The sequence below is a fragment of the Phoca vitulina genome, unplaced genomic scaffold (genome assembly GCF_004348235.1).
Source record: "Phoca vitulina isolate PV1807 unplaced genomic scaffold, GSC_HSeal_1.0 scaffold6, whole genome shotgun sequence".
Taxonomy (NCBI): domain Eukaryota; kingdom Metazoa; phylum Chordata; class Mammalia; order Carnivora; family Phocidae; genus Phoca; species Phoca vitulina.
This window is the reverse complement of record NW_022589709.1, coordinates 59,424,588-59,450,579: the sequence shown is the minus strand read 5'-3', so window position 1 is coordinate 59,450,579 and position 25,992 is coordinate 59,424,588. Positions and strand designations below refer to the sequence as shown.

The following is a 25,992-nucleotide window of genomic DNA, read 5'->3' as shown; positions in this document are numbered from 1 at the left end:
CTGTCACGTGCCCATCCCTGAGACAATTACTGTAGCTGTGGAATTAAAGGCTCTAACTGGCCAGTCCTGAGGCACATGCCATTTCTCAAGCCGGAGATAGGGTCGGAACCACTAGAGTCACATGGACTCAGGAGTGCGGGGAGAAGCGTGTCCACCACAACGGTAATACCAGCCTCACATGATTGTCGAGAGGATTAGTTAGATAAAGTAAGCAAAAACCCTTGATCTATGCCCATCCTGTTCTCTAGCAAACTACATGCAGAATCCTCGAGATCTGCAATACTACAGATTTTAAGTCCTTTCTTCCATTACTTCCTCAGATATATTCCTTTTTCTCCCCAAAATGCCTTCATGCATCATTGATCTACACCATACTCTTTCTGGTGTGTGTCCCATTGCTTGTGCAATCCCATTGACTTGAACACCTTCCACCATTTTAGTATGGAATTTTTGTCCTTCATGTCCTATCTCAAACACTCCACATCCTATAAACCTTTTCCAAACTCCCTTAGACTCTGTTCAAAATCCCACAAAAGATAGGTTATTGATTTCCTTTAACAGATGACTCCCCAGTCTACATTTCTAGCTCCAAGCCTCAGATACATTTCAAAACACATTTACTTGGATATCTCAGTGAATTTCTTATGCTACTTACCATATTCTTCCTTATATTAATCCTATCTGTCATTCTATACCATAAATTCTGAAAGTTCACAATAAGTATTTATCTCGTTAAAGTAAATACGATTTTGGGCGCCTGGGTGGCTCAGATGGTTAAGCGTCTGCCTTCGGCTCAGGTCATGATCCCAGGGTCCTGGGATCGAGTCCCGCATCGGGCTCTCTGCTCCTTGGGAGCCTGCTTCTCCCTCTGCCTCTCTCTCTCTCTCTCTGTCTCTCATGAATAAATAAATAAAATCTTTAAAAAAAAAAAAAGTAAATACAATTTTAAGTAAATATACATACTTTATAAAACTTTAAACCATTTATTTTACTTAAGACAAGCTTCTAACCTTACCTTAACAAGGAATTTTATACTCTTGACTCTAGTATATCTTAGATATTTAGCAAAGATCTAGTAAACCAAATGTATAGTCAGTTCCTAGTAATCCACAATGCTGATACCACTTACGTCATAAAAACCTGTTTTTCCTGGGCTTGCTTTTTCCTTATATGCATTAGGATTCTATATTTGATTTTCTGTTCATTAATCCATATTTATTGAGTGTCACTATATTCTAAGCCTTATTCAAGACACTGAAGATAAAACAGAACAAATTGATGAAGTGTGTGTTCTCATGGCCTTACATTCCAGTTGGGAGTTGGGAATGGGGTGGGTAGGGACTGGCAATAAAGAAAATAAATACAAATATTATGTTAGGTGATGCCAGTTCTGCCAGTTTTAAGTTGACAGAAAGATTGTTTGTTTTAATATCTCTGTGTTTTAAGATTAGTGTTGGAAAGGAAATTACTACAGGGCAGACTTCAAATAAAGGGAGGGATATTATACTACTTCCCACCCAAAGCTATCCCAGAGAATGCCTTTTCAGCTTCTTTGACTTTGTTACTTTTTAATCTCTCTCTGAGCTGGGATTAGTTGCTATTTTATATTTTGAGCAGTCAGCTAACTTTGATTTGGTCTAAAAATGAAGAGGCATTCCTAAAAACTGTTCTCAAAAAATGGTGAGTTTTACTATGTAATAGCAATGTTTGTTGAACATTAAACTTCAAATTAGTTCATTTGGTCAAGTATTTATAATGGCGAATAGAATTCTTTAGATATTTGATATTATTACTAGTTTAAAATAGTATGTAAATAAAATATGTGTATATAATAATCACAAATATGCATATTTCTAACTCAGATTTAGCAAGTGCAGTATTTTTTAAAATTCACCTCTTACTTCAACTGATATATTGTTTGTAATTTTATGGGATAGCTTAAAATTTTTAGTTCAATAATAGAAGGATGGCAAGAGTTTCAGAACAGTTACATCATTTCACAAAGCTGGAAGAAATCCCAATGCAGAGATTGTCATGTTTATATTGTTCGTTCTGTACTGTGTTCTCCACATGGCTTCTCTGTGCCAAGCGTTTTCCAGTCTTCACATCTCCAGTGCCAACCCTGCCTCTCTGCCCCAACCTTGTGCAGATTACCTCATCTTTCTTCTTTTGAAAGACCATCTATATGAGCTTCTCTCCACCACAGAATTTCTGTTTTCCCACCCACTTCTCCAGCCTGTCTTTTCTCTCAGGACAAAGTGACCCTAGTTCTTTTCAACACTACCCAGCCCCCCACCCCTTCCCACAGTCTTCAGAAACTTTTCCTTCTCCTTGTCCTTTTGCAGAAGTCTCTCCATATCCACTGACTTTTTTCCTTCTGTCTCAATGTATTCATTTAGTCCCCAACCTTAAAGAGATGGTTTTAACCTTGTTTCTTCTGTGTGCTCCCTTCTAAACTCTGCTTCCACTGTTAACTGGTTTCTGAAACCCCTGCCTCTCCTCATTCACAACTATTAATTATTCTTGGGATCTAGCTTCCCAGCTTCACAAGTGTACCAGAATTGTTCTTTCAGAAGTCAGCAGTCACCCATCACCACTGCCTCTTCAGGCTGACAACATCGGGGTCCCAGCTGTGTTTCTGAAATACAGTTTTTACTCTTGTGCAGCACAAATAAACATTTAAAAGAGCAGATATTCAATATGATATTAGGTAATGATTATATTGCTTTTTTTCCATAGTTAGAATGGTTTGGTTTGGTTTTTGTTTTTTTTTTTCCTTTTAGCAGTCCCCAGTAAGGCTAGCATTGGAAAGGAGATTATTAGCAGATTATTTCAAATAAAGGCAGAAAAAAGTCATAATTTACCACTTCCTTCCTAGGGGTATACTGAAAAATGCCTTTTTAGGATTTTTTTTTTTTATTCTTTGAAAGTAAGGGGGAAAACTAAGTGCAAAGCAATATATGCTATATAAATGCTGTGTAATATATATATATATATATTGCCTTTTATGTGAAAAAATAAAATACAAGGACACATACATATGCACACACACATATTCTATACAATAGCTATAATATTAAAGAAACAAACAAACTAACAAATGTTGGCAAAGTTGTGGAGAAATTGGAACCCTCATACATTGCTGGTAGGATTATAAAAGGGTGTAGCCACTTTGGAAAAAGTTTAACAGTTCTCAAAAAGTTAAACAATGAATTACCATATGATGTAGAAATTCCATTCCTAGGTATATACCTAACAGAATTAAAAACAAGTGCTCAGGGCACCTGGATGGCTCAGTCGTTAAGCGTCTGCCTTCGGCTCAGGTCATGATCCCAGGGTCCTGGGCTCGAGCCCCACATCGGGCTCCCTGCTCAGTGGGGAGCCTGCTTCTCCCTCTCCCACTCCCCCTGCTTGTGTTCCCTCTCTCACTGTGTCTCTCTCTGCCAAATAAATAAATAAAATCTTTAAAAAAAAAAAAGTGTTCAAACAAAAACTTGTACACAGATGTTCACAGCAGGATTATTCATAATGGCCAACAAGTGGAAACAAGACAAACAACCTAAAAAAATGTGATATATCCATATAATGGAATATAATTCAGCCAAGAAAAGGGATAAAGTATTGATTCATGCTGCAACATGGATGAACCTTGAAAATATTATGCTAAGTGAAAGAAGCCAGTCACAAAAAGCTACATGTTGTATGATTCCATTTATATGGAATGTCCCAAATAGGCAAATCTGTAGAAACAGAAAGATTAGTGGTTGACAGGGGCTGCAGGAAGGTGAGAATTCTGACTGCTAAGAGTGTTTCTGCTAATAAGATATGGGGTTTCCTTTTGGAGCAATGGAAATGTTCTGAATTAATATCATACTGATTGTTGTACAATACTGTGATTATACTAAAAACCACTAAAAATACAAATTAAAATGATGAATTATCTTATATGAATTTTATCTCAATAAAAAGATCCAAAAAGTAATAACTGAGGACAATAATGAAATTTAAGCCATTGGGGAAAAACAGGAATCCATGACTTCATAATACTATAAACAAATGAATGAATACTTAGAAGAGAAGGGAAGTCTCCTCCTTACAGTAAGATGCCAACCAGTAAATGTGAAGGGTGTGGTAGAGTTGGAAAATTACTATTTTCATAGTAAAGACTGGTTTGGCAAAAATCATCAATGGATACTAAATCTAGAGGGAATGTTTGATGAAGAGCGGTATATTTGCATGATCTTAAATCTCCCTGATTGCTTATTAGGTGCAACGTAAAACACATAAGAGAAACCAGGTAACAAGTTGACTGCCTGATCAGAATTAACATCAGCGGGACACCTGGGTGGCTTAGTCTGGTAAACTTCTGCCTTTGGCTCAGGTCATGATCCCGGGGTCCTGGGATCAAGTCCCACATCGGGCTCCCTGCTCAGCGGGGAGTCTGCTTCTCCCTCTCCCTCTGCCCCTCTACCTGCTTGTGCTCTGTCTCTCTCTCTCTCTCAAAATAAATAAATATAATCTTAAAAAAAAAAAATTAGCATCAGCAACATGGGACAACATATATCTCCTAATGATACCCTGAGAAGAACACAAAATCAGGCAGTGTTCTATGGTCTTCTGGCTAGGAATGCATAACCTGAATCTAATTGTAAGGGAGCATCAGACAAACGCAAACTGTTTTTTAGAAAAACAACTGCCCACTCTTTTTCCGGCTGGAACCATGGAGGGTGCAGAAGAGAAGAAAAAGAAGGTTCCTGCTGTGCCAGAAACCCTTAAGAAGAAGCGAAGGAGTTTCGCAGAGTTGAAGATCAAGCGTCTGAGGAAGAAGTTTGCTCAGAAGATGCTTCGAAAGGCAAGAAGGAAGCTTATCTATGAAAAAGCTAAGCATTACCACAAGGAATATAGGCAGATGTACAGAACTGAGATTCGAATGGCAAGGATGGCAAGAAAAGCTGGCAACTTCTATGTACCTGCGGAACCCAAATTAGCATTTGTCATCAGGATCAGAGGTATCTATGGTGTGAGCCCAAAGGTTCGAAAGGTGTTGCAGCTTCTTCGCCTTTGCCAGATCTTCAATGGCACCTTTGTTAAGCTCAACGAGGCTTCAGTTAACATGCTAAGGATGGTGGAACCGTATATAGCATGGGGGGACCCAGACCTGAAGTCGGTGAATGAACTGATCTACAAGCGTGGTTATGGCAAAATCAACAAGAAGCGAATTGCCCTGACAGATAACACATTGATTGCCCGATCTCTTGGTAAATATGGCATCATCTGCATGGAGGATCTGATTCACGAGATCTATACTGTTGGAAAACGTTTCAAAGAAGCAAACAACTTTTTATGGCCCTTCAAATTATCTTCTCCACGAGGGGGAATGAAGAAAAAGACCACCCATTTTGTAGAAGGTGGAGATGCTGATAACAGGGAAGACCAGATCAATAGGCTTATTAGAAGGATGAACTAAGGTATCTACCATGATTATTTTTGTAATCTGGTCAGTTAATAAATGACTACTCTCAAATGGAAATGTGTTGTTGTCTTGGTGACTTTTTGCTAGCCTGACTCTGCTGTCCCTTAACTATTAAAGCAAATCTTGGTGTGTGATAAAAGTCATCAGCCTTTGCGTGCAAAACTAGGGTCTAGTTTGTATCTTGGTGGAAAACATTCCTTGGGTTTATTAAAGACGCTTCTGGACAAAGAATATATCTTAATTTTTCACTTTTGAATTGTGCCACTGAGTTAGCCAAGATGGGTCTGTTCTAAGAAAACCTATTTCATAGGCCTTTGTGCATGATTTACAAATAAAAATACTGTTGCTGAAATTCTAAAAAAAAAAAAAAGAAAAGAAAAACAACTGCCCTGTGTTCTTGAAAAATGTCCATGTTACAAAATTCAAAGAAAAGCTGAGGAGACTAAAAGAGACATCAAAACTAAACACAATACATAATCCTGTACTGGATCCTGGAACAAAGGGAAAAATAATGCTAAAAAATACATTATTGGGCACTTGACCAAATTGGAATATGGGTGATATATTAAAGTATTGCATCAGTATTATATTTTTGGATTTGATAACCAAGCTATAGTTACATTAAAAGATTATCTTTGTTCTTATGAATTACAAATGAAGTATTAAGGAGTAAAGGGCCATGACGTATGGCAAACTATTTTCAAGTTGAAAAAAATATATATGCAAAGGGAGAAAAAATAAAACCTGCAGTAAAATGTTAAAAATTGGTGATCTTGCAGAGAAAATATGAGTTTTCATATTACTCCATATTACATTTAACTTTTCTGTAAGTTTAAAATTATTTCAAAATAAAAACATTAAAATGTTGTGATTTTAAAAAACATATTGGTGGACTGTCATTTTTTCTTTTGCTTTTGCCTTTACCTTATGAAGTATTTTAAACACACAGAAAAGTACAGGGATTTAACCTGGTTTTTTACCCAAATCATATTTTTTTGTATTTATTTTAGATTTTTTTAAATATAAACTTTACAGATACTGTTTAAGTCCACTGTATACTCTTCAGTTTCATTTCTCTCTCCCACAAAAGTATCCACTACCCAGAAGTGAACGTGTTTTCCTTCCTGTGCATGTTTTTAACCTTTTACTACATAGGTTTGTATGTAGCTGTTTAAGGTAATAATATTGTTGAGTATGCCACTTTATATAAGTGGTATCAAATGGTATGTGTCTGACCACACCTTGTTTTTTTTACTTAACATTATGCTTTCCACACTTACCCATGTTTTTAAATGTAGTACATGTTTATTCATTTTAAATGATATAGTCACTGAATGCTTATGCCAGTTTATTTTTCTCCTCTTCATGGACTTTGAGGTTGTTCCCATGTATTTTCTACTTTAAACATTTTGCAGAAAGCACCCTTATACATTTCTCCTGTGCATATAAACAAGAGTTTTTTTTAGAGTATGTCTTGAAATGGAATTGCTGGGTCTGGGTTGTCATTATCATCGTAATTGTAATAGCAGATGTTTACCAATGCTGTGTGCCAAGAACTGTTCTAAGTGTCTCATATGTATTTATTTAATTCTCAAAACAATAGATAGACACTATTATTATCCACATTCTACAGATAAAGAAACTGAGTTATAGTGGTTAAATAAATTGTCCAAAATCCTGTAGGTAGGACACGTCAGAGCCCCAATTGAACTGATGTATGTTCTTAGCAAATACGCTATACACAGACCATATTCTGTGGACTACGCACACCTCTGGCTCCTCTAGATATTGCCATTTCTTCCAGAGTGGTTTTACCAAGTTATACTCGCGACAGCTAATAGAAGTGTTTTTTAAAGTTCTTAATTTGTAAAATTAAAAAGCAACTCATCCATTAAAGTTTGTTTGGAATGTTTACAAATCTTTAAAATCTGCAAGTCTGAAAAACACTTCCTTACATGACACTGTTTACAGGAACATGCTTTATAGAATCATAAGGCTGGACTCACCGGCTTCCTTACTTGACACTGTTTAGAAGAACATGCTTTTATAAGATTATTAGGCTGGGATCCTTGGCCTTTAAAAGGCCCAGCTATAGGAAGTTTCCTTAAATTCATCTGGATCCAAACTGTTCTATCAGCCATCCAGGCTTGAAATCTCATTAACCTTTAATTGCTCTCGTCTTTTCCTCACCCCTTACCTTGTCCTTATGCTTGGTTCCTTACCCTGAGCCTGTGTCACATTCAGCCAAGTGATAACTCTGAGGCACTCACCCGTTGTGGAATCTCTCATCTATCGTCTTTTAGTCCCATAGGCTAGTTCAGGTTCTTAATACATCTTTCTTGGCACTATTACAAGAAACTTAAACTGGTCTTTTCCTCTAGAATCTCCCTAGAAGTGACCCATTCTATACACTGGTACTAGAGTGATCTTAATATAATTATTATATTATTCCTTGGCTCACAAACTTTTAGTAGTGTCTTATTGCATCCTAAATTAAGTTTAAAAAAATCATCTACCTCTGTGCTCCATAATCTTGATTTCAAGTGGTATATCATTTTATCCCCTATTACAGCCCTATATCTATCAGTAGAACATAAATAGGTCTGGAGTGGAGCTGAATAATTTGCATTTTAAGATTTTATTTATTTATTTGATAGAGAGAGCACATGTAGGCAGAGTGGCAGGCAGAGGGAGAAGCAGGCTCCCCGCTGAGCAGAGAGCCCTAAGTGGGGCTCGATCCCAGGACCCTCCCAAGCCAAAGGCAGATGCTTAACTTACTGAGCCACCCAGGCGCCCCTGAATAATTTGCATTTCTATCAAGTTTTCAAGTAAAGCTGCTGGTGCAGGTCCAGTATGGGTACCACACTCAGAACTACTGCTCTAGCTAATCTGTAGGACGCAGCATCAGGTCTTATAAATGAGCTGTTCATTGGATATATGTTGACTCTTGAGCAACAGGAGTTTGAACTGACCAGGTCCACTTATACATGGATTTTTTTACAGTACAGTAGTGTAAAGGTATTCCTTCTTTATGATTTTCTTAGCATTTTCTTTTCTTTAGCTTACTTTATTGTAAGAATATAGTATATAATAGATATATAAATTATGTGTTAATCAACTGTTTATATTATCTGTCCACAGTATGCTTTTAGTAGTTAAGTTTTGGAGGAGTCAGAAATTACATGCAAATTTCTGACTGCCCTGGGGCTCTGCCCCTCTAATGTCCAAATTGTTCAAGGGTCACCTGTGTATTGAATAGTATTAAATCTCTTTTTTTAAAGCCTAGAAAAATTTATTTGCCCTTAGTCTCCCTTAGTCTCAGAAGAGATGATTACTTTTTTTTAAAAAAAGTTTCAAAGTTAGAGAAAAGTTACAAGAACAATACAATGAACCCTTATATATCTTTACTTCAGTTCACCAGTGGTTTATATTTTGTTACATTTGCATGTGCTCGATGTATGCATATTATGTTTGTATATATACATAATTTTTTTTCTTGAACAATTTGACTGCACCTTAGTGATAGATCTTTCCTCTAAATGCCTAAGCATATATTTCTTAAAAAGAAGGACTTTCTCTTACATAACCAATATAATTATCAAGATCAAGAAATTTAACATTGATATAATACTACTATCTAGTTCACAGTCAAGATTCATATTTTGTTGTTGTTTTTTAAATGTCCTTTAGACCTATTTAGTTTTTTTTTTCCTAGTCCAGAAACCAAGCTAAGATAATGTATCAAATTTAGTTATAAGCAAATTTTTAAGATGGTGTAAATATGTCAGATCTCATCAAACTTTTACCCATTAGTTTTAGCATTCACTGATCATTTTCTAACTCCATCATTCCTTTTATATTTATAGTTTGCATTCCATTATAAAAAAGATCTTCCCGGGGCACCTGGGTGGCTCAGTTGTTAAGCGGTTAAGCGTCTGCCTTCAGCTCAGGCCCACATCGGGCTCCCCCCTGCTCGGCCGGAAGCCTGCTTCTCCCTCTCCCACTTCCCCTGCTTGTGTTCTCTTTCTCTCTGTCAAATAAATAAATAAAATCTTAAAAAAAAAAAAGAAAAAACTTCCCTTCTCCATTTACTTAAGTATATCATGGAATCTTATTTCATGGGTTATAGTCTGTTTTTATCATTATTTATTTTGGTGCTCAAAATAAATATTTTTATTTTATTTGGCCAGTGGGAGCCCCCTCAGCCTGGTTCCTATGTTCTTTTGATATTTTTCCATTATTATTTGAGTGCTTCCTTATTTTCTGATTTAACTAAATGTTCTATACTTATACTTTCCTTGCCCCTGCCCTGGAATCACCCTTTTTTCTAAGGAGCTCTGTTTTCTTTTAGTGGAGAATAGTATTTAGAAATCAGTATGTGGATGCTAGGTGTGCTCATTCCTATTGCTTCTAGGCTTTCTCAGCCAACAGAGCAGGGAGAAATACTGATAGACTAATTATAGTCCCCACACCACGGTACATTCTATTCTTTCTCTCCTTCCATAATTGTAACCAATACCAAGAATCCTTGTACCTTTGCTATTTTTTTACTCAGGCAAATACATCATTTAAAAATTAACACATATGTAGGGGCACCTGGATGACTCAGTTAAGTGTCCGACTCTTGATTTCGGTTCAGGTCACAATCTCAGGGTCGTGAGATCGAGCCCCGAGTCGAGGCTTAAGATTCTCTCTTTCTTTCTCCCTCTGCCCCTTACCCCACCCCTGCACACACTCTCTCTCTCTCCCTAAAAAAAAAAAAAAAGAATTTAACACATTTATTGCCGAAAATTTTTATCAGTTAAATTGCTAAATGCAAAAATCTTACATTTGTGAGACATTTTAGCCCCTCTGCTGCACTATGAGGAGTATGATTTCACAGAATCCTACCTCAGACAGATGAGGGCTTCATGATTTGGGGGATAGGCGATCTTGGGCAAGTCACTTCTGAGCTCAGTTTCCTTACCTGTAAGATGGGAATAATAATAAATAAGTAAGTAAATTTGTTTTAAGATATTAAATAATATATGTCACCAACCACAGACTTCTTAGCATAGCAAGCATTCAGCAAATTATAACTGTTTTGCAGATTATCAAGGCAGTTATTTATATGTGTAGACAAATAGTTTATTGATAGCATGGTGAGTATATTATACTAGATTAAAGCACTTGTTGTTATTGTTCTTGTTGTTTTAATTCCAGTATAGTTAATATACAGTGTTATATTTCAGGTGTACAACGTAGTGATTCAACAATTCTATACATTACTCAGTGCTCATTCAGGATAAGTGTACTTTTAATCCCCTTCACCTGTTTCACCTAACCTGCCCCACCCACCTCCTGTCTAGTAACCACCAGTTTGTTCTCTAAAGTTAAGAGTGCTTTTTGGTTTGTCTCTTTTTATCTTCATTCGTTTTGTTTCTTAAATTCCACATAAAAGTGAAATCATATGAAATCGGTCTTTCTCTGACTGATTTATTTCACTTAGTATTATATACCCTCTAGATCAATCCATGTTTTTGCAAATGGCAAGATTTCATTCTTTTTTGTGGCTGAGTAATATTCCATTGTGTATGTATACCACAAGTTCTTTTCATCCATCCATCTATCGATGGATCCTTGGGTTGCTTCCATAATTTGGCTATTGTAAATAATGCTGCCATAAACATAGGGGTGCATGTATCTTTTCGAAATAGTATTTTCAGGAGCGCCTGGGTAGCTTAGTTGGTTAAGCATCTGCTTCGGCTCAGGTCATGATCTCAGGGTCCTGGGATTGAGCCCCACATCAGGCTCCCTGCTCAGTGGGGAGTCTGCTTCTCCCTCTCTCTCTCCCTCTCTCTTTCTCTCTCTCTCTCTCTCTCTCTAATAAATAAATAAAATCTTTAAAAAATAGTATTTTCATATTATTTGGGTAAATACCCAGTAGTGGAATTACTGGATCATAGGGTAGTTCTATTGTTAATTTTTTGAGGAACCTCTATACTGTTTTCCATAATGGCTGTACCAGTTTGCATTCCCACAAACAGTGCACTAGGGTTCCTTTTTCTCCACATCGTCACCAACACTTGTTTCTTGTGTATCTGATTTTAGCCATTCTGACAGGTGTGAGGTGATATCCCATTGTGGTTTTGATGTGCATTTCCCTGATGATGAGCAATGTTAAGCATCTTTTCATGTGTCTGTTGGCCATCTGGATGTCTTTTCACATCTCCTTTCCTTTTTTTAATTGGATTATTTGTTTTTTTGGTGTTGAGTTATACAAGTTCTTTATATATTTTGGATTCTAACCCTTTATCAGATATGTCATTTGCAAATATCTTCTCCCATTCAGTGGGTTGATTTTTAGTTTTATTGACTGTTTCCTTTGCTTTGTAGAAGCTTTTTATCTTGATGTAGTCCCAATCATTTACTTTTGCTTTTGTTTCCCTTGCATCAGGAGACATATCTAGAAAAATGTTGCAATGATCCATGTCAGAGAAATTACTGCCTATGCTCTCTTCTAGGATTTTTATGGTTTCAGGTCTCACATTTAGGTCTTTAATCCATTTGGAGTTGATTTTTTTGTGTGCGTAAGAAAGTGGTCCAGTTTCATTCTTTTGCATGTAGCTGTCTAGTTTTCCCAATACCACTTGATGAAAAGACTGTCTTTTTCCCATTGCATATTCTTGCTTCCTTTGTCAAAGATTAATTGGCCATATAATCATGGGCTTATTTGGGGCTTTCTATCCTGTTCCATTGATCTATGTGTCTCAACCATACTGTTTTGATACTTCAGCTTTGTAGTATATCTTGAAATCTGGGATTGTGATACCTCCAGTTTTGTTCTTCTTTTTCAGGATCGCTTTAGCTATTCAGGGTCTTTTGGGGTTCCATACAAATTTTATAATTATTTGTTCTAGTTCTGTTAGATTAAAGCATTTTTAAGGGCAGGAGGTGTTATATATTATACTAGTAAAGAAAAAAATTTGCAGCAGATCTTTTTAAAATAAATAAACGATATAGTTATATATTATAAAAGCATATTATATATTGTACGTAAATTATATATAAATTAATATATGTATATATATTATATTTAAGGCAAAGTTAAGACTCTTAAGTTATTTAAGAGTCACAGTTTTATATACACCACAAGATTGATGAATACATGTGTTATTTGCTGTCAGAATGTGCTTGGTCAGACTGTTTTTAGCTTTTATGCTTATAACAAGTAATGAAAACATTGGCTTTCCAGTCAACCAAATATTTGTTTTGCTGCTACTTACTTGTTACTGTAGACTAAATAATTTTTCTTGCCTTCAGCAGCATAAATATGGTTTTAGTCCATCTTGTGGACACTTCAGCTTTCATTTTATTCCTTTGCATATAATGCCACATGTGTGCTCCTATAATAAAATCGTAAGTACTTTATTTTCTGTCATATGGTGAAGGAGCTCATTGTACTCATGTATACAAAAATGATTCCAGAAGAAAAAGATAATGGTATCTGCTAAAATGAAAGAGGGAAAGAGAATGCTGGCATGGAACATAGAAATATAACTCTTCTAAAGAAAAAAGCAGACATCGAAACTCTTAAATGTCTAAAACAGGGCATCCTGTATGCTTTTCAATAAAAACTGGTGATAGCTGTGGTAAAATATTTCATCAGTATGATTGTACTCCTAGGTCAAAAAAAGATGGAGACAAGGGGGGAAAAATGAAGTTAATGAATAAAACAAATGTTACCCTAGATCATGGCCCTATTCGTGTCTCACTAAGGAGAGGTATAAGGATTATATGAAATATATTTATTTTTATAAAGGAATTCAAGAAATTATCAGAAAATACTGATCCAGGACAAAACATTTTATAATGAGCATTCAAACAGTAGCAAGCTGATTTTCACAATCTGGGAAGTTCACTGCATTTCGAGTCAAAGTCAGCTAAACCTGCTTCTACTTCTTAGCACCCTGTACTTACCCCATCTTACCACTTAGAGCATAGGAGTATAATTATCTCTTTATTTGCTGGTGTACATCAATATACCATGAATTTCTTTTTTTTTTTTTTAAAGATTTTATTTATTTGACAGAGACACAGCGAGAGAGGGAACACAAGCAGAGGGAGTGGGAGAGGGAGAAGTAGGCTCCCTGCCGAGCAGGGAGCCCGACGTGGGGCTCGATCCCAGGAGCCTGGGATCATGACCCAAGCCGAAGGCAGACGCTTAACGACTGAGCCACCCGGGTGCCCCAATATACCATGAATTTCTGAAAAACATCCATCTTGATCATAGTTCATTTATTTAACAAATACTTATTGAGTGTATACTATGTGCCAGGTACATTTTTGATACTTTGGAATCACCAGTTAACAAAATAAAGGCCTCTGGAATCCTTTGCAATGTATATGCATATCAAATCATTGCAGTGTAAACTTTAAATGTCTTAAAATTTTATTAATTATACCTCAAGTTGAAAAAAAAAGGCCTCTGCCTTACTGGACCTTATATTCTACCCATATTTGCAAAGTTATTGACACACACATTATAGATTTCCCCTCACTGTCACAAGATGTCTGTAGCAGCACGAAGCATAGTGTCTTCATAGAACAGCATCCATAGCAGAAGGAAAGGTAGATGCAAGAACCTTTCTCTTTCTGGACCCTTCTCTTACTGGGAAAGAAAATCTTTCCCAGAACCCCCACCAGACTTCCCTTTGCATATCACTGGCCAAAAGTGGATCTACTGAGAGTGAACATGTGACCTGGACCAATCAATGGCAAAGCGGAGTGGGATTTCTCAACTATAAGTAAGCAGAGGAAAACTTCTTTCACCACAACTACCAACTCACCTGCACTGTTGATCACTCCCTCCTCTCTGAATCACCCTTTTACTTGACCTCTTATTTCTTCTTATACTATACTTACTTCTTTACTGGTGTCTTTTAACCTTATGGATTTAAATATCATCTATATGCTTATAAATTCCAAAGTGTTTAATAGACATCTTAAACCTAACATGTCCCAAATTGAACTACTGATCTTATCTTCCAAACCTGTTCCTCCTGAAATCTTCCCTATCTCAGTTAATCTTTGAGTCACCCTTGACTCCTCTCTTTCTTTTATACCACTCATCCAACTGATCAACAAATCTAGGATATATAACCTAGCCACTTCTGTTACCACGCTGGTGGGAGCCACAACCATTTCTCACCTAGATTAGTGCAGTTGTCTAGTAACTGGTTTCTGTTTCTAGACCTCTGAAAGTCTATTCTCAATATAGTAGCCAGGATAGTCCTTCAAAAATCTAAGTCAGATCTTGTCACACTTCTTTCTTTAACTCACCAGTGGGTTTCTTAAAAGCTAAAGCCCCTATGTTTGTCTGCAAGGGTTTGCATAATCTATGCCCCACCTCCTTTTTACCTCTGGTTTCATCTCCTTTTACTTCTCTCTCCTTCACTCTGTTCTAGGCAGAGCAGCCTCTTTGCTCTGAGTACGTTTGGCATGCTCCCTGCCTCAGGGCCATTGTGCATGCTGTTACCCTGTCCGGACTGCAATTCCTCCTGATAATCCACATGACTCATTCCCTTACCTCTCAGGTCTTTTTCTCAGTGAAGCCTTCTCTGACCACTTCTGCTGGGCACTCCCTAAACTGCGCTTCCTTACTTCATTATTCTCTGTATTATATTATCACCTTCTGATACATTGTGTGTTTTACTTATTTACTGTTTTCTGTCTTCCCCACTGGAATTTTTGTCTGTTTTCTCTAAGAAATATTTGGCATGTAGTGGGCATTCAAAAAAATATTGGAAAAGGAATGAGTGAAATCAAAGATGAAAGATGAACTAAATGGCTTCAGTCATGATTTGTCCCCTGATACTGAACGTTCTGGATTTTGTTAGCAAAAAAAAGAAGGTAGAAGAATTATTACTTGGGCAGTCAACTGTGTCTTTAACACAAGTCCATGCTTGTAAGTAACTTTATACCTTTTTATTTTTTCCCCCTGCCCTCATTTGTCTCTTACAAGAACCCATGAGAAAAGTAGGACAGGTAGTATTTTGCACAAAAAAATTGTGGCTCAGATAATTAATTTTTCCCCAAGAACACCAACACAGCTGTTAGGACCTAAATTGCCTGATAGCAACTGCAATCCTCTTCCCAGTCAATAGCTAGTACAACATTTTGTGGAATACTGTATAATCTTTCATGTGAGTCAAGAGAGCCTTTACCTCCATAAAAGTGATTATGAATCTGCCTTTTTTTTTTTTGCCTGTCATCTTAAAATGAAAAAAAAAAAAAAAACCCCAAACACTGCATATTTAATTCCTGTATCTTGGATTAAAGTACTTTTGTAGTAGATAAATCAGCTACTGATATATTATTTACTACCATCATGTACTTTTTAACAAAATAGATTATCAGAATATGTTGCTTTCCTATCAGATTCCTCCAGATTTTTCCCACATCATTCCCCTCTCCTCTTTACTGAAAATTCTCTCTCCTAGCAGCATTCAAGCCAGAACCACAATCAAAATATTCCAAATGCTAAATAAAATTGTTATTTTTAATCAGTCAAGTAACATGAGCAGGCATGATTGTCATCTATTTCGTTAGGTGGTAGAGAAAAAGATACTTGTACACTCGTTTACCTAAAACGAGTTATTTAAGGTATTTAAATATGCTGAGATACTAATATACTAGCTATGTCTATATACATAGACTATAAATGTGTACACATTATATAATGTATATAGTAAATGCATATAATGAAATATCTAACACCTAAAACTATCCTGAATGTGATTTATTCCCTCTTTGACATTTCAAAATACACTTCCGGATTTTGTGGTTCCTTTTGGTGAATGTCAAGGTTATTATTTATCATTACATTGTGGATAAACAGATGTTCAGGTTCACAAAACTTGTGGAGAATGGAGTGAAGGACATTCAAGTTCCCTATTCAGTGAAGAAGAAACAGTGGCTCCCCTTAGGTTCTGACATGAGGTTAGAGGATGGAGCAGAAGCAAGCACTTGGGCTATATTGGTCTGGGACTTGACAATACGTCTATGCAAAGTTTAAGAAAGGTGTTTATTAATGAAACTAGTATTTCCATTTGCCCTTACTAGCTTTTACAGTTATAAAAGTTACCTGTCTTGAGTTTTACTTCTTTCCCGCAATCAGATAAGCAATTTCTTTTCTATCTGATTTTTATATGGACATCACAGGTTGTCTATGGTTTTTGGTTAGCATGGTGAGAAGTCAGGTCTCTCAGCTGACTAGGACTACCGTTCTTGTCTTTACTATTACTCTCCTGCTTAATCTGCTGATGTAAAAGGACCAAGCATAAGCTTGCATCAAGTAGAACTCAGTTTGGTTGCTAGTATGCATAGCTATGTGGCCACTTAGTATTTCCTTTAGATTTATATTTTTCATCTCATTGTTTGAGTATCTTCTTTTCTACATCAGCCACTTGTTTTAGTTTCTTTGATCCTTTGTTTTCTAAAAACTAAAAACATTTCTTTTATCGGCAACTTGTGATAGTTCCATTCCAACCATGTTTCTATATATCATCTTACTGCTACTTCCTAAAAAGGAAACATTCCCTCTAGCCAGCAACTGTTCCACCTTGTTCCTCATCAGTAGGCCTGGCACCAGTTCAAGTTCTGTCAACACTGTTCCATCAGATAAAGCTGTTGGTAACAGAAAGGACGAGAGGGGGTAGTGTGCATGCACACAATTCAAGCACCAATAAGCAAGCTAACAGCATCCTTACTGCTTCCATGTTAGCCTGCACACCTGTGCCTTGCTTGACGTTTACTCTAAGTTAGCTACCTTAGTGTTGATAGTGACACCTGTTCAGGTATGTATCCGCATCTGCCTGATAGTATTTTACTCATTTGGATAAGAGCTTGTGTTTTCTGGTTTTCATTGACAAAATGGCTAATAATTAAGCATATGTACAAGATCTTTACGTAAACATCATTTTTAATAAGCTAAACGCCTAATCAGAATATAAGCAGTATGCCCACAATCTGTTATCATCTGTATTGTGTCACTAGTTATTAACAGAACTGGGTAAGCTTCACTTTTAGAAAATGTTAACAGCATGGAAAGTTTCAGTTCATCTAGCATAATGATGATCTTCTAGAAAGGAAGAAAACAAGTGTCAGACAGAAATATTCCCTATGGACTTCCTCTCTCCGTGGAAAGAAAACTGGCATTACATGTAAAGTTTTTGGGGATAGAACATTATAAAACACATCACTGTGATTACTGAGCCTCACCCCTAGAGTTTCAGATTCAGTAGGTATGGGATGGGGTCCGATAATTTGCATTTCAAATAAGCTCCCAGGTGCTGCTGATGCTTTAGGTTCAGGGTCACACCTTGAGAACCACTCCTCTACCCAACATTAGAGGAGTGGTTTTCAAACATCAGAATCACCTATAAAAACAAAACAAAGCAACAACAAAAATATCACTGTGTCCCAAGGAATAACCCTCATTCTGAACACTATCAGTCAGCTATGTTGAATCACATTTTGTGTGATGTGATCAGTTAAGTTGTGCCAAATCAGAAAAGATTCAGTCAAAATCTTCAATCTCTGAATTCTTTCCAGTTAGTATGATCCTTGCCAGTTCTGCTAAGGGCACAGAGTTTCCAAGCATTTGCACCATCTTTACTACTTGCTTCCTCTTTACCTTCTGCTCTTCTGTGAGTCCCTTTATCTGATAGTTTAGACTACAGATTAGAGGTTAGAGCAGGATTTTCCAAACTGTAGCCAGTAGTTCACTGATGGATCATAAAAATCAGTAGCTTATCTTAATCAACATTATTTTTATTTAATTAAATGGCATAGACCAGAAAACATAGAATGTATCACATGTGGCTAGGGTAAATATTCTTTTATGAAATTTTGAAATTTTTTTTCTTTATATTTTGTTGAACAATATAAAACTGCCATTTTTGTAGGTAAACAAAACAGAATGTCAGTAATTTCATATGGTTTAACCTTACATACAGTTTTATATGTTAGCTATATATCAAACATGTATGTGTGTAGAGTTAATATGAAAAAATACTTCCTGTGCTACATCACAGTACAGAGTTAAAAAACCACTGGGTTTGAATAAATGTCTAATAGCACTGTGCTAAATAACCCTCCCAACACCCACAGAATGTTTTTCTCTAGTTCTAAATTAGCTGGTCTCTGCTATGTAGAACAAGACTAATTCATGGGAAGCAGTTTATATTTAATACTGAAACTGTATTAATAACTAATAGTCATAATTAAACAGTATTCATAATTAATAGTATTTCAGGTGCTTACTTGAATTTTGGTGTACAGATGAGCTATAACATTTAGAGACATTCAGAGCAGTGAGAACTGCTATAGTAAAGGAAAGCTTCACTGAGGGAGATGGAATGAAAAAATGAGGCTGCCTAGAGGAAAGGACACACTCCTTGTAACATCTTCATTTCTGTACCAAGAGTTCACTAGTTTGCAGAACCTTGATTCCATAGAAAAAATAATCTACAAGTCAGAAAGCATGAGCAGTACCCAGTTTTGATGAGGACCAGGTAACAGTTTGATCTTGACAACCACTAGCTTTAATGTGGTGAAGGACTTTCTGATTGGGAAGATTTACCCAATCTTTAGAGCTTATAGTACCTTACAAAAGAGCTTTAATTTTATTTACTTGGTGTTTTTTAGTTTTTCTTTTATATGTAATTTTTCTTTTAAGAACCTTGGGAAATATAGAAACTATAACCTCAGGGAAATGTATTATCTTACTTAGAAAATAAAAAATTTCTTAAGATTTCCTGAACTGGGGGCACCTGGGTAGGTCAGTTGGTTGAACATCTGACTCTTGATTTCAGCTCAGGTCATGATCTCGGGGCTGTGAGATTGAGCCCATCAGGCTCCGGGCTGAGTGGAGAGTCTGCTTGAGCAATCTCTCTCTCCTTCTCCCTCTGCCCTTTCCCCTCCTTCTCTCTCAAAAATATAAATAAATCTTTAAAAAAAAAAAAAAAAGATTTCCTAAAATGAAAGTGAAATCCAAGACCTCAGGGAGAATTATTTTGGATACTGTTTTATTGTCTAGATACCTAGATGTATTTTTAGAGAAAAACATAATTCATCACGTCATTGAGGGGTTAGTGTTTGCATATTTTCTTGAGTGAATAGAATTAGATTTAGATCTGAAAAGACTACAATATCCTCAAAACAAATCTGTTCTCTGTACATTTTTCTTAACAAACTCCACCCCTTTCCTATAGGTTTCTTGCCTTATGTCCTACCGTGACCCTTTTAGCCACAATTTTTCTGTTGGACTATTTTAACAACCTGCTAACAGGCTGCCAACAGATCTCTGTTGCTAATCTCAGATCCTGCCAATGCATTCTGTGTGTGGCTTTTCTTAAACACAAACTTGATCATGTGTCAATCCCCTTCATAAAATTCTTTAATGGCATCTCATTTCCTACAGGATAAAATCCTTTGCATGCCATACAAAGCCCTACATAGCTAAACTTTGCGTGCCACACCAGTCTCATCTCTCATGGATCCTATGCTCCGCACAGGCTAAACTTTTCTACATACAAGCCTATTTCCCACCTCAGCCTTCGCTGTCACAACTTCCTCTTCCTGGAATGCCTTCTGTATGCAATATTGCCTCAATATTCAGTTGCTGTTTAAGGCCATTTCTCTAAGATGCCTTTTCTTATTTCTCCTTCATCACTACACCAATGGTTCCCAAGCTTTTCTGTACATTAGAATCACCTGGAAATCCCAAAGCTCAGCAACTGAAACCCAGGGTTTCAGTACTTTTTGAGGTTCCCCAGGTTTCTGAAAAAAAAAAAAGATGGTTTAAATATTCATCTGTATCTTCCTGGAGTTCTTTCATTGTTTTTTACTTTTACTTTAATTGCTTAAGCCACCTGAAAATTATTTTAGTCCATGACGTGGGGTGAGGATATATGGTTTGTAATTTAGCAGGTTAAAGAGACAAACTACAATGTTACTACATGTTATTAATACAACATGGTATATATTCTCATGAAGGTTTGAGGGAGCAAAAGAAATTCAGTTAAATCTAGATGGCAACATATCTTTCTAGATACACAAACCCAAGTAGGATCATCAGGTATTGAGACCATTGGTCTCCAAAAATGTTTTACTACACCTGCAGAATAAAGTTTTTTATTTTATTTTAAAGAGTGTTATTGAGATAATTTCACATACTGGACAATTCACCCATTTAAAGTGTGCAATTCAGTGATTTTTGGTATATTCATACATATCTTCAACTATCACCACGGTCAATTTAGAACATTTTCATTATCTCTAAAGGAAACCCTGTACCCTTTACCATTTCCTCCTACAGACTCAGTCTCCCCTTCCCGCTCCCCCAGCCCTCGGTAACCACTAATCTACTTTATGTCTCTATAGATTTCTCTGTTCTAGACATTTCATATGTGATTGGCTTCTTTCACTTAGCATATTTTGAAGGTTCATCTGTGTTGTAGTATGTATCAAATACTTCATTCCCCATTATAGTTAAATGATACTCCCTTTTATGTGGCTATACCACATTTTATCTATTTGTCAACTGATGGACATTTGGGTTGTAAAATAAATTGTGAACATTTCCAAAATATGTATTTTCAAATGTATTTATGACTCATATGTAGGTATTACCAAACACATATATTGTATACTATATATAATACAACAACAAAAAAATAATTTAAATATAAATAACATTCTTGGGGTACCTGGCTGGCTCAGTTGGTAAAGCATGTGACTCTTGATCTCAGGGTCATGAGTTCAAGCCCCACGTTGGGCACAGAGCTCACTTTAAAAATAAATATATAAACATAAATAAATAAATGTATTACCAATAAATAAATAAAGCATTCTAATATTTTCTTTTTACCTCTCAAATGGGTCATTTTGTACACTAAAAACCTCTCAACTTTTATAAATTTTTGAAGCTACTGGTTCAGGTGAGTAAGTTAGTTGAATGAAAGTGTTCCCGACAGAGGATAGATACAGTGCATGCAAACACATGGAGATAAAAGAAAGCCTGGCACCTTTTCTTTTCTTGCAAGTTGTGTGTGTGAAACACAGAGTGGAAAGGATATGGAATTTTTCATGCAGTCATTTTTACCCTCTCCCTTACTATTAATTTAGGCTTAATGACAACATCTATTTACTCTTCAAACACCTAAGAAAGAATAACAAATAAAAGTTTTATTATACTATGTAAGTCCCTATTTTTATTGTTATTATTTGGCAGGATATAGGACACACTGTATTACTATACTTTCTCTCTAGAAGTAACCTTACAGTTTGGTTTCCTTTCAAATAATCCCAACCAAGAGTGAGCAGCATCAGTTTCCTTTTTATCACTTTTATCTGGTTTATTTCTGAACATCTTATTTGCAGTATTAATCTGTGACATAAGGAGACTTGCTGAGTCTGTGATAGAAAAACAACTAAAGAAGTCCTTTGTACTTCACCTCCCACAAAACCCATAGAGAAGTCCTTTACACTTTATCCCACACTGTGATAAGTTGCCATATGAGGCATATATAGAAGAATAATTATGTTTATTCTTACCAATTTGATTGTAGTTAAAGAGAAAATGGTTGCAATATTTACTACAGCCAAAGACTTGCTGGTCTGCGGTATCTTGTGAAGATGTTAGGCAGACTACCGGGATAGAATCCAGTCAACTCAGTTTCTCAGAAATATTTCTCAAGGTTGGCTTGCTTATTTTTCTATTATCCATACTTTTACTGCCTTGGATATTTTAACAGTGTAGCATGTTAATTAATTTACTACATTAAATGCCTTAAAGGAAATAGTAATTAATAATGATTTTACCATTTAAGACAATAGAGACAAAGCTTTCGTGAGGCAACTCAAGCCTTCACTTCAGTGAGTGACAAAGCTGAGAATAGAATGTGAAGTTGCTAACTCAAATATTGAACCCAGTCCATTCAATGTGTTGGCTTTGTTTTGTGACTAAACCAAAGGTTTTTTTTAAAAAAAAAAAATTAATCAGTGAGAATGTGTCTGTAATCGTGTCCTAATCCAAAATAAGAGGGTGAGAAATTTTTCACTTCACCAAGAAAAAATATAAGATTGCTTTAGGTAATGATTTCAGCTTATGAAATTAATCAGGCAAACAAACCCCAATAATCCTTCTTTATGAAAAGATTAATTAATGCCATTTCAAAGCTCAGGCACTTTAAAAAAATATCTTTTTTTCTTTCCCCAGCACATATGTTTTTGTAATATAGAGTTCAGAGACTTTAACTTTAGTTGATATATCATCCTAATGAGTATTATATTTCCATTGTTTCCTGATCATTTTTTGGCTGCAGGTACCACAAAAGAAATGTTCAGAGGCATTAAGCTTAAGGTGGCACCTGGTGACTGCAGCTCTTCAAGGTCTGGGACAAGGAAGTCCAGTTATTCAGATTCCTCTGCTTTGTTCCTTCCTTCTCCCCACTCTCTCTTTCTATTACTTTCTCTGGGAATCCATTTTCCTCTGAAAAATCACCTTCCTTTTAAAAAGACATCTTAATTCATTTAAATAATATTTGTCAAGTATCTGAAAACTTATAAGCACTGTTTCAATCTCTAGACATAAAATGGTGAATAAAACAGAAAAGTTCCTACCGTCTAGGAACTCACATTCCTGGGTCCCTCTTTGGTACCTGTCTCAGTCAGAGCTCACTGGCATTCACTCATCCCACGCTTTTCCAAATTTCAGCTTTTTTCAAAGGGATAGGTCTTTCCAGTGGCAACTCCTTCCCTGTTATATTCAAATAAGTTATCATGCATCAGGCACTTAGACTACTGAGTGGCACATGGAAAGCACTATTTATACAAGTATCCTACAGGTAGAGGATAAGTAGAGCAGAGCATTTTCCATCCTACCGTATGCCAGCAGATAGTGCTTCTTCTTTTTTTTTTTTTAAGATTTTATTTTTTTTAAGTAATCTCTACACCCAGTGTGGGGCTCAAACTCACAACCCCAAGATCAAGAGTCATATGCTCCACCGACTGAGCCAGCCAGGCACCCCAGATTATTCTTTTTTTTTTTTTTTAAGATTTTATTTATTTATTTGACAGAAACACAGCGAGAGAGGGAACACAAGCAGGGGGAGTGGGAGAGGGAGAAGGAGACTCCCCGCTGAGCAGGGAGCCCGATGTGGGACTCGATCCCAGGACCCTGGGATCATGACCTTAGCCGAAGGCAGCCGCTTAACTGACTGAGCCACCCAGGTGCCCTACCCCAGATTATTCTTAAACAAATTCAGTTTCATAGGTAAACATCATGATAAGAATGCTACATTTAAACATCCAAATTTATGGAAATATAAATTAAGTTTTAATAATTCACTTCACAAAAGGATTTTCCACATTTCTTCCAATTATAAATTTTATTGAGCCTTTGAAAATATGATTTAATATACAGAAATATTTTTATTCAAACAAATATGTTAATAAAGTGAAAAATATTATATCTACTCCCTGCTTCTTGAAATGAGATTTAATCTTTTGAAGGGAGCCATAACTATAAAGTAGCTTATGGACACAAAATACGGTGCCCCATAGTCAATGCCAAATAATAATACCTCATATTTATATAATATGAAGTTTACAAAGTCTTGTCACATGCCTCTTTACATGTAGTTCTCTAACAGTCCTGAGAAGTAAATTAAACAAGTCCTATAGTTTACATTTTGCCAATGAAGAAACCAAAGGATTAAAGACATTTAGTACTCAGCCTAACTGAAACAGATTTGAGCAGTCAGAACTTCTGTCCAATATTCTTTCCACTATAAAACTGCAAAGCGCACGTATGGTGATTAACATAATAAAAAAGAAAAACTGCAAAGCATTGTTTCCTTAAGAAAAGTAAAAAACAAATAAAAAATAAAATAAAATAAGCCACAAGCAAAATGACCTATTAGCTGGAAGCCAGAATCAGCAGATTAAGGGCTAGCCTACAGCTCATAGCATTACCAGTAAGACTAAGCAAGGTGACCCCCATCCAACTCAGACTCCAACCCCAGGTTCCAGGAAGCATATCTGAACACAGGTCAACTTCAGATGAAGCATAACTTGATAACCTTTGTCCTACCCTCACCTCATCTCAAAATTTAGTGTGTTAGAGATATCATTTAAGATGGGGATTGAGGAAGAGGGGTAAAATCTGAGTCAGAATAAGTGTACCTATAGTAGAGAATATGGTCTAGGCAGGTTCAAAAATTCTGAGACAGTGAACACAGCCAGAAACAACTGGGCATGGTACTTTGAAGTAATTGCACATACTTTCACATTTAAGTTAGACTATTCTGATAGATATGGAAAAATAATTTTACCAGGATACTTTTCAAAGTTCCTTCCTAAACTAATTAGGGAAAAATCCCAGCAAGATTTTGGGAGTCATTCTCTCTCTCTCTCTTACTTACTTGCCTTTGTCCTCTTCTTCACTGAACTACTGAGGAAGGCATTGTTTTCATTAAGAGAGGGTGGGCATCAGGAAACTTGCAGCTTGAGCCTCCATTTTACCAACTAACTCAAACTAGTATCATAATAAGAAAATACCTTTTAATTTTTTTTTTTTTTAGAAATGAGTTCAAACAACATACCAATCTAGGGTGGTTCAACACACTTCATTTAGTTTTACAAAAAGCTCGCAAATACTTGTAAATGATTTCCTTGCATTATAGACCTGCAAGTTATGTCTTGTGACTACTTGTTACTTACCAAAATAAAGTTCCAATTCATTAATCTAGCACTAAGGTACTTGCATGATCAGATTTTTCTTATTTTCCTTATTCCCCATCTTATTCACCCATTCTTCACTTTCACAGAACATTTTTCCTCTTTCTCATGTGCATCCTGTACTCTGCGTTGTCTTCCTGCTTGGTTATGATGTCTCTTCTACCTGCTGTGGCTTAATCTTCTTTCTCCTACAACCCAGTTATGCTGCCACTTCCTCCTCCCAACTCTCCCTCTGTCTCCTCTGCATGAATTTCCTAAGTACTTTATCAGGACCTCTCTTATGTCATTTGTAACACCACACAGTTAAAGAGTATAACTGTCTTATCCCTTTTCCAGCCTATAAGCTCCTTAACATTGGGAACCATCTATGTTTCACTCACTCCCATATACACTGTTGCCCCCCATCATCCCCATAACTGCTTGCAGTGTAATAGAATAGAAACAGCATGGGCTTTGAAGTCTGACAGCCCTGATTTCAAATCCTTGCTCTATCCTTTATTAGCCATATAACCTTGGGCAAGATACTTAACCTCTCTAAACCTGTTAACTCTTGCATAAAATAGAGACGATAATACCCATTCTGTTGTTACAAGAAACAAGAATTGAGTGAGAAAGCAGGCACAGAGTTCTTAGTACTATATCTCAGACATGCTAGGTCCTAAAAGGTGGTGATAGTACTAGTAGTAGTGGTCTTAACTTATATTTTAGAAGCCACTTTATTGCTTCAGTGCCTC

At 36.3% G+C, this 25,992-nt stretch overlaps 2 protein-coding genes across 2 annotated transcripts in view; both read left to right on the top strand.

The window, feature by feature from the left end:
- The window catches only part of CWC27 (CWC27 spliceosome associated cyclophilin), a 192,489-nt gene that overhangs the window by 122,629 nt on the left and 43,868 nt on the right, over window positions 1-25,992 (top strand). The window lies entirely within an intron of this gene.
- Window positions 4,690-5,530, top strand: LOC116632386 (60S ribosomal protein L7-like). Its single transcript, XM_032404341.1, has one exon. It carries the CDS (start codon window positions 4,721-4,723, stop codon window positions 5,465-5,467), a length of 747 nt encoding a protein of 248 aa, XP_032260232.1. The 5' UTR covers window positions 4,690-4,720; the 3' UTR covers window positions 5,468-5,530.

Coding starts and splice junctions, on each gene's coding strand:
- LOC116632386 (XM_032404341.1), top strand. CDS start 4,721: ATGGAGGGTGCAGAAGAGAAGAAAAAGAAGGTTCCTGCTGTGCCAGAA.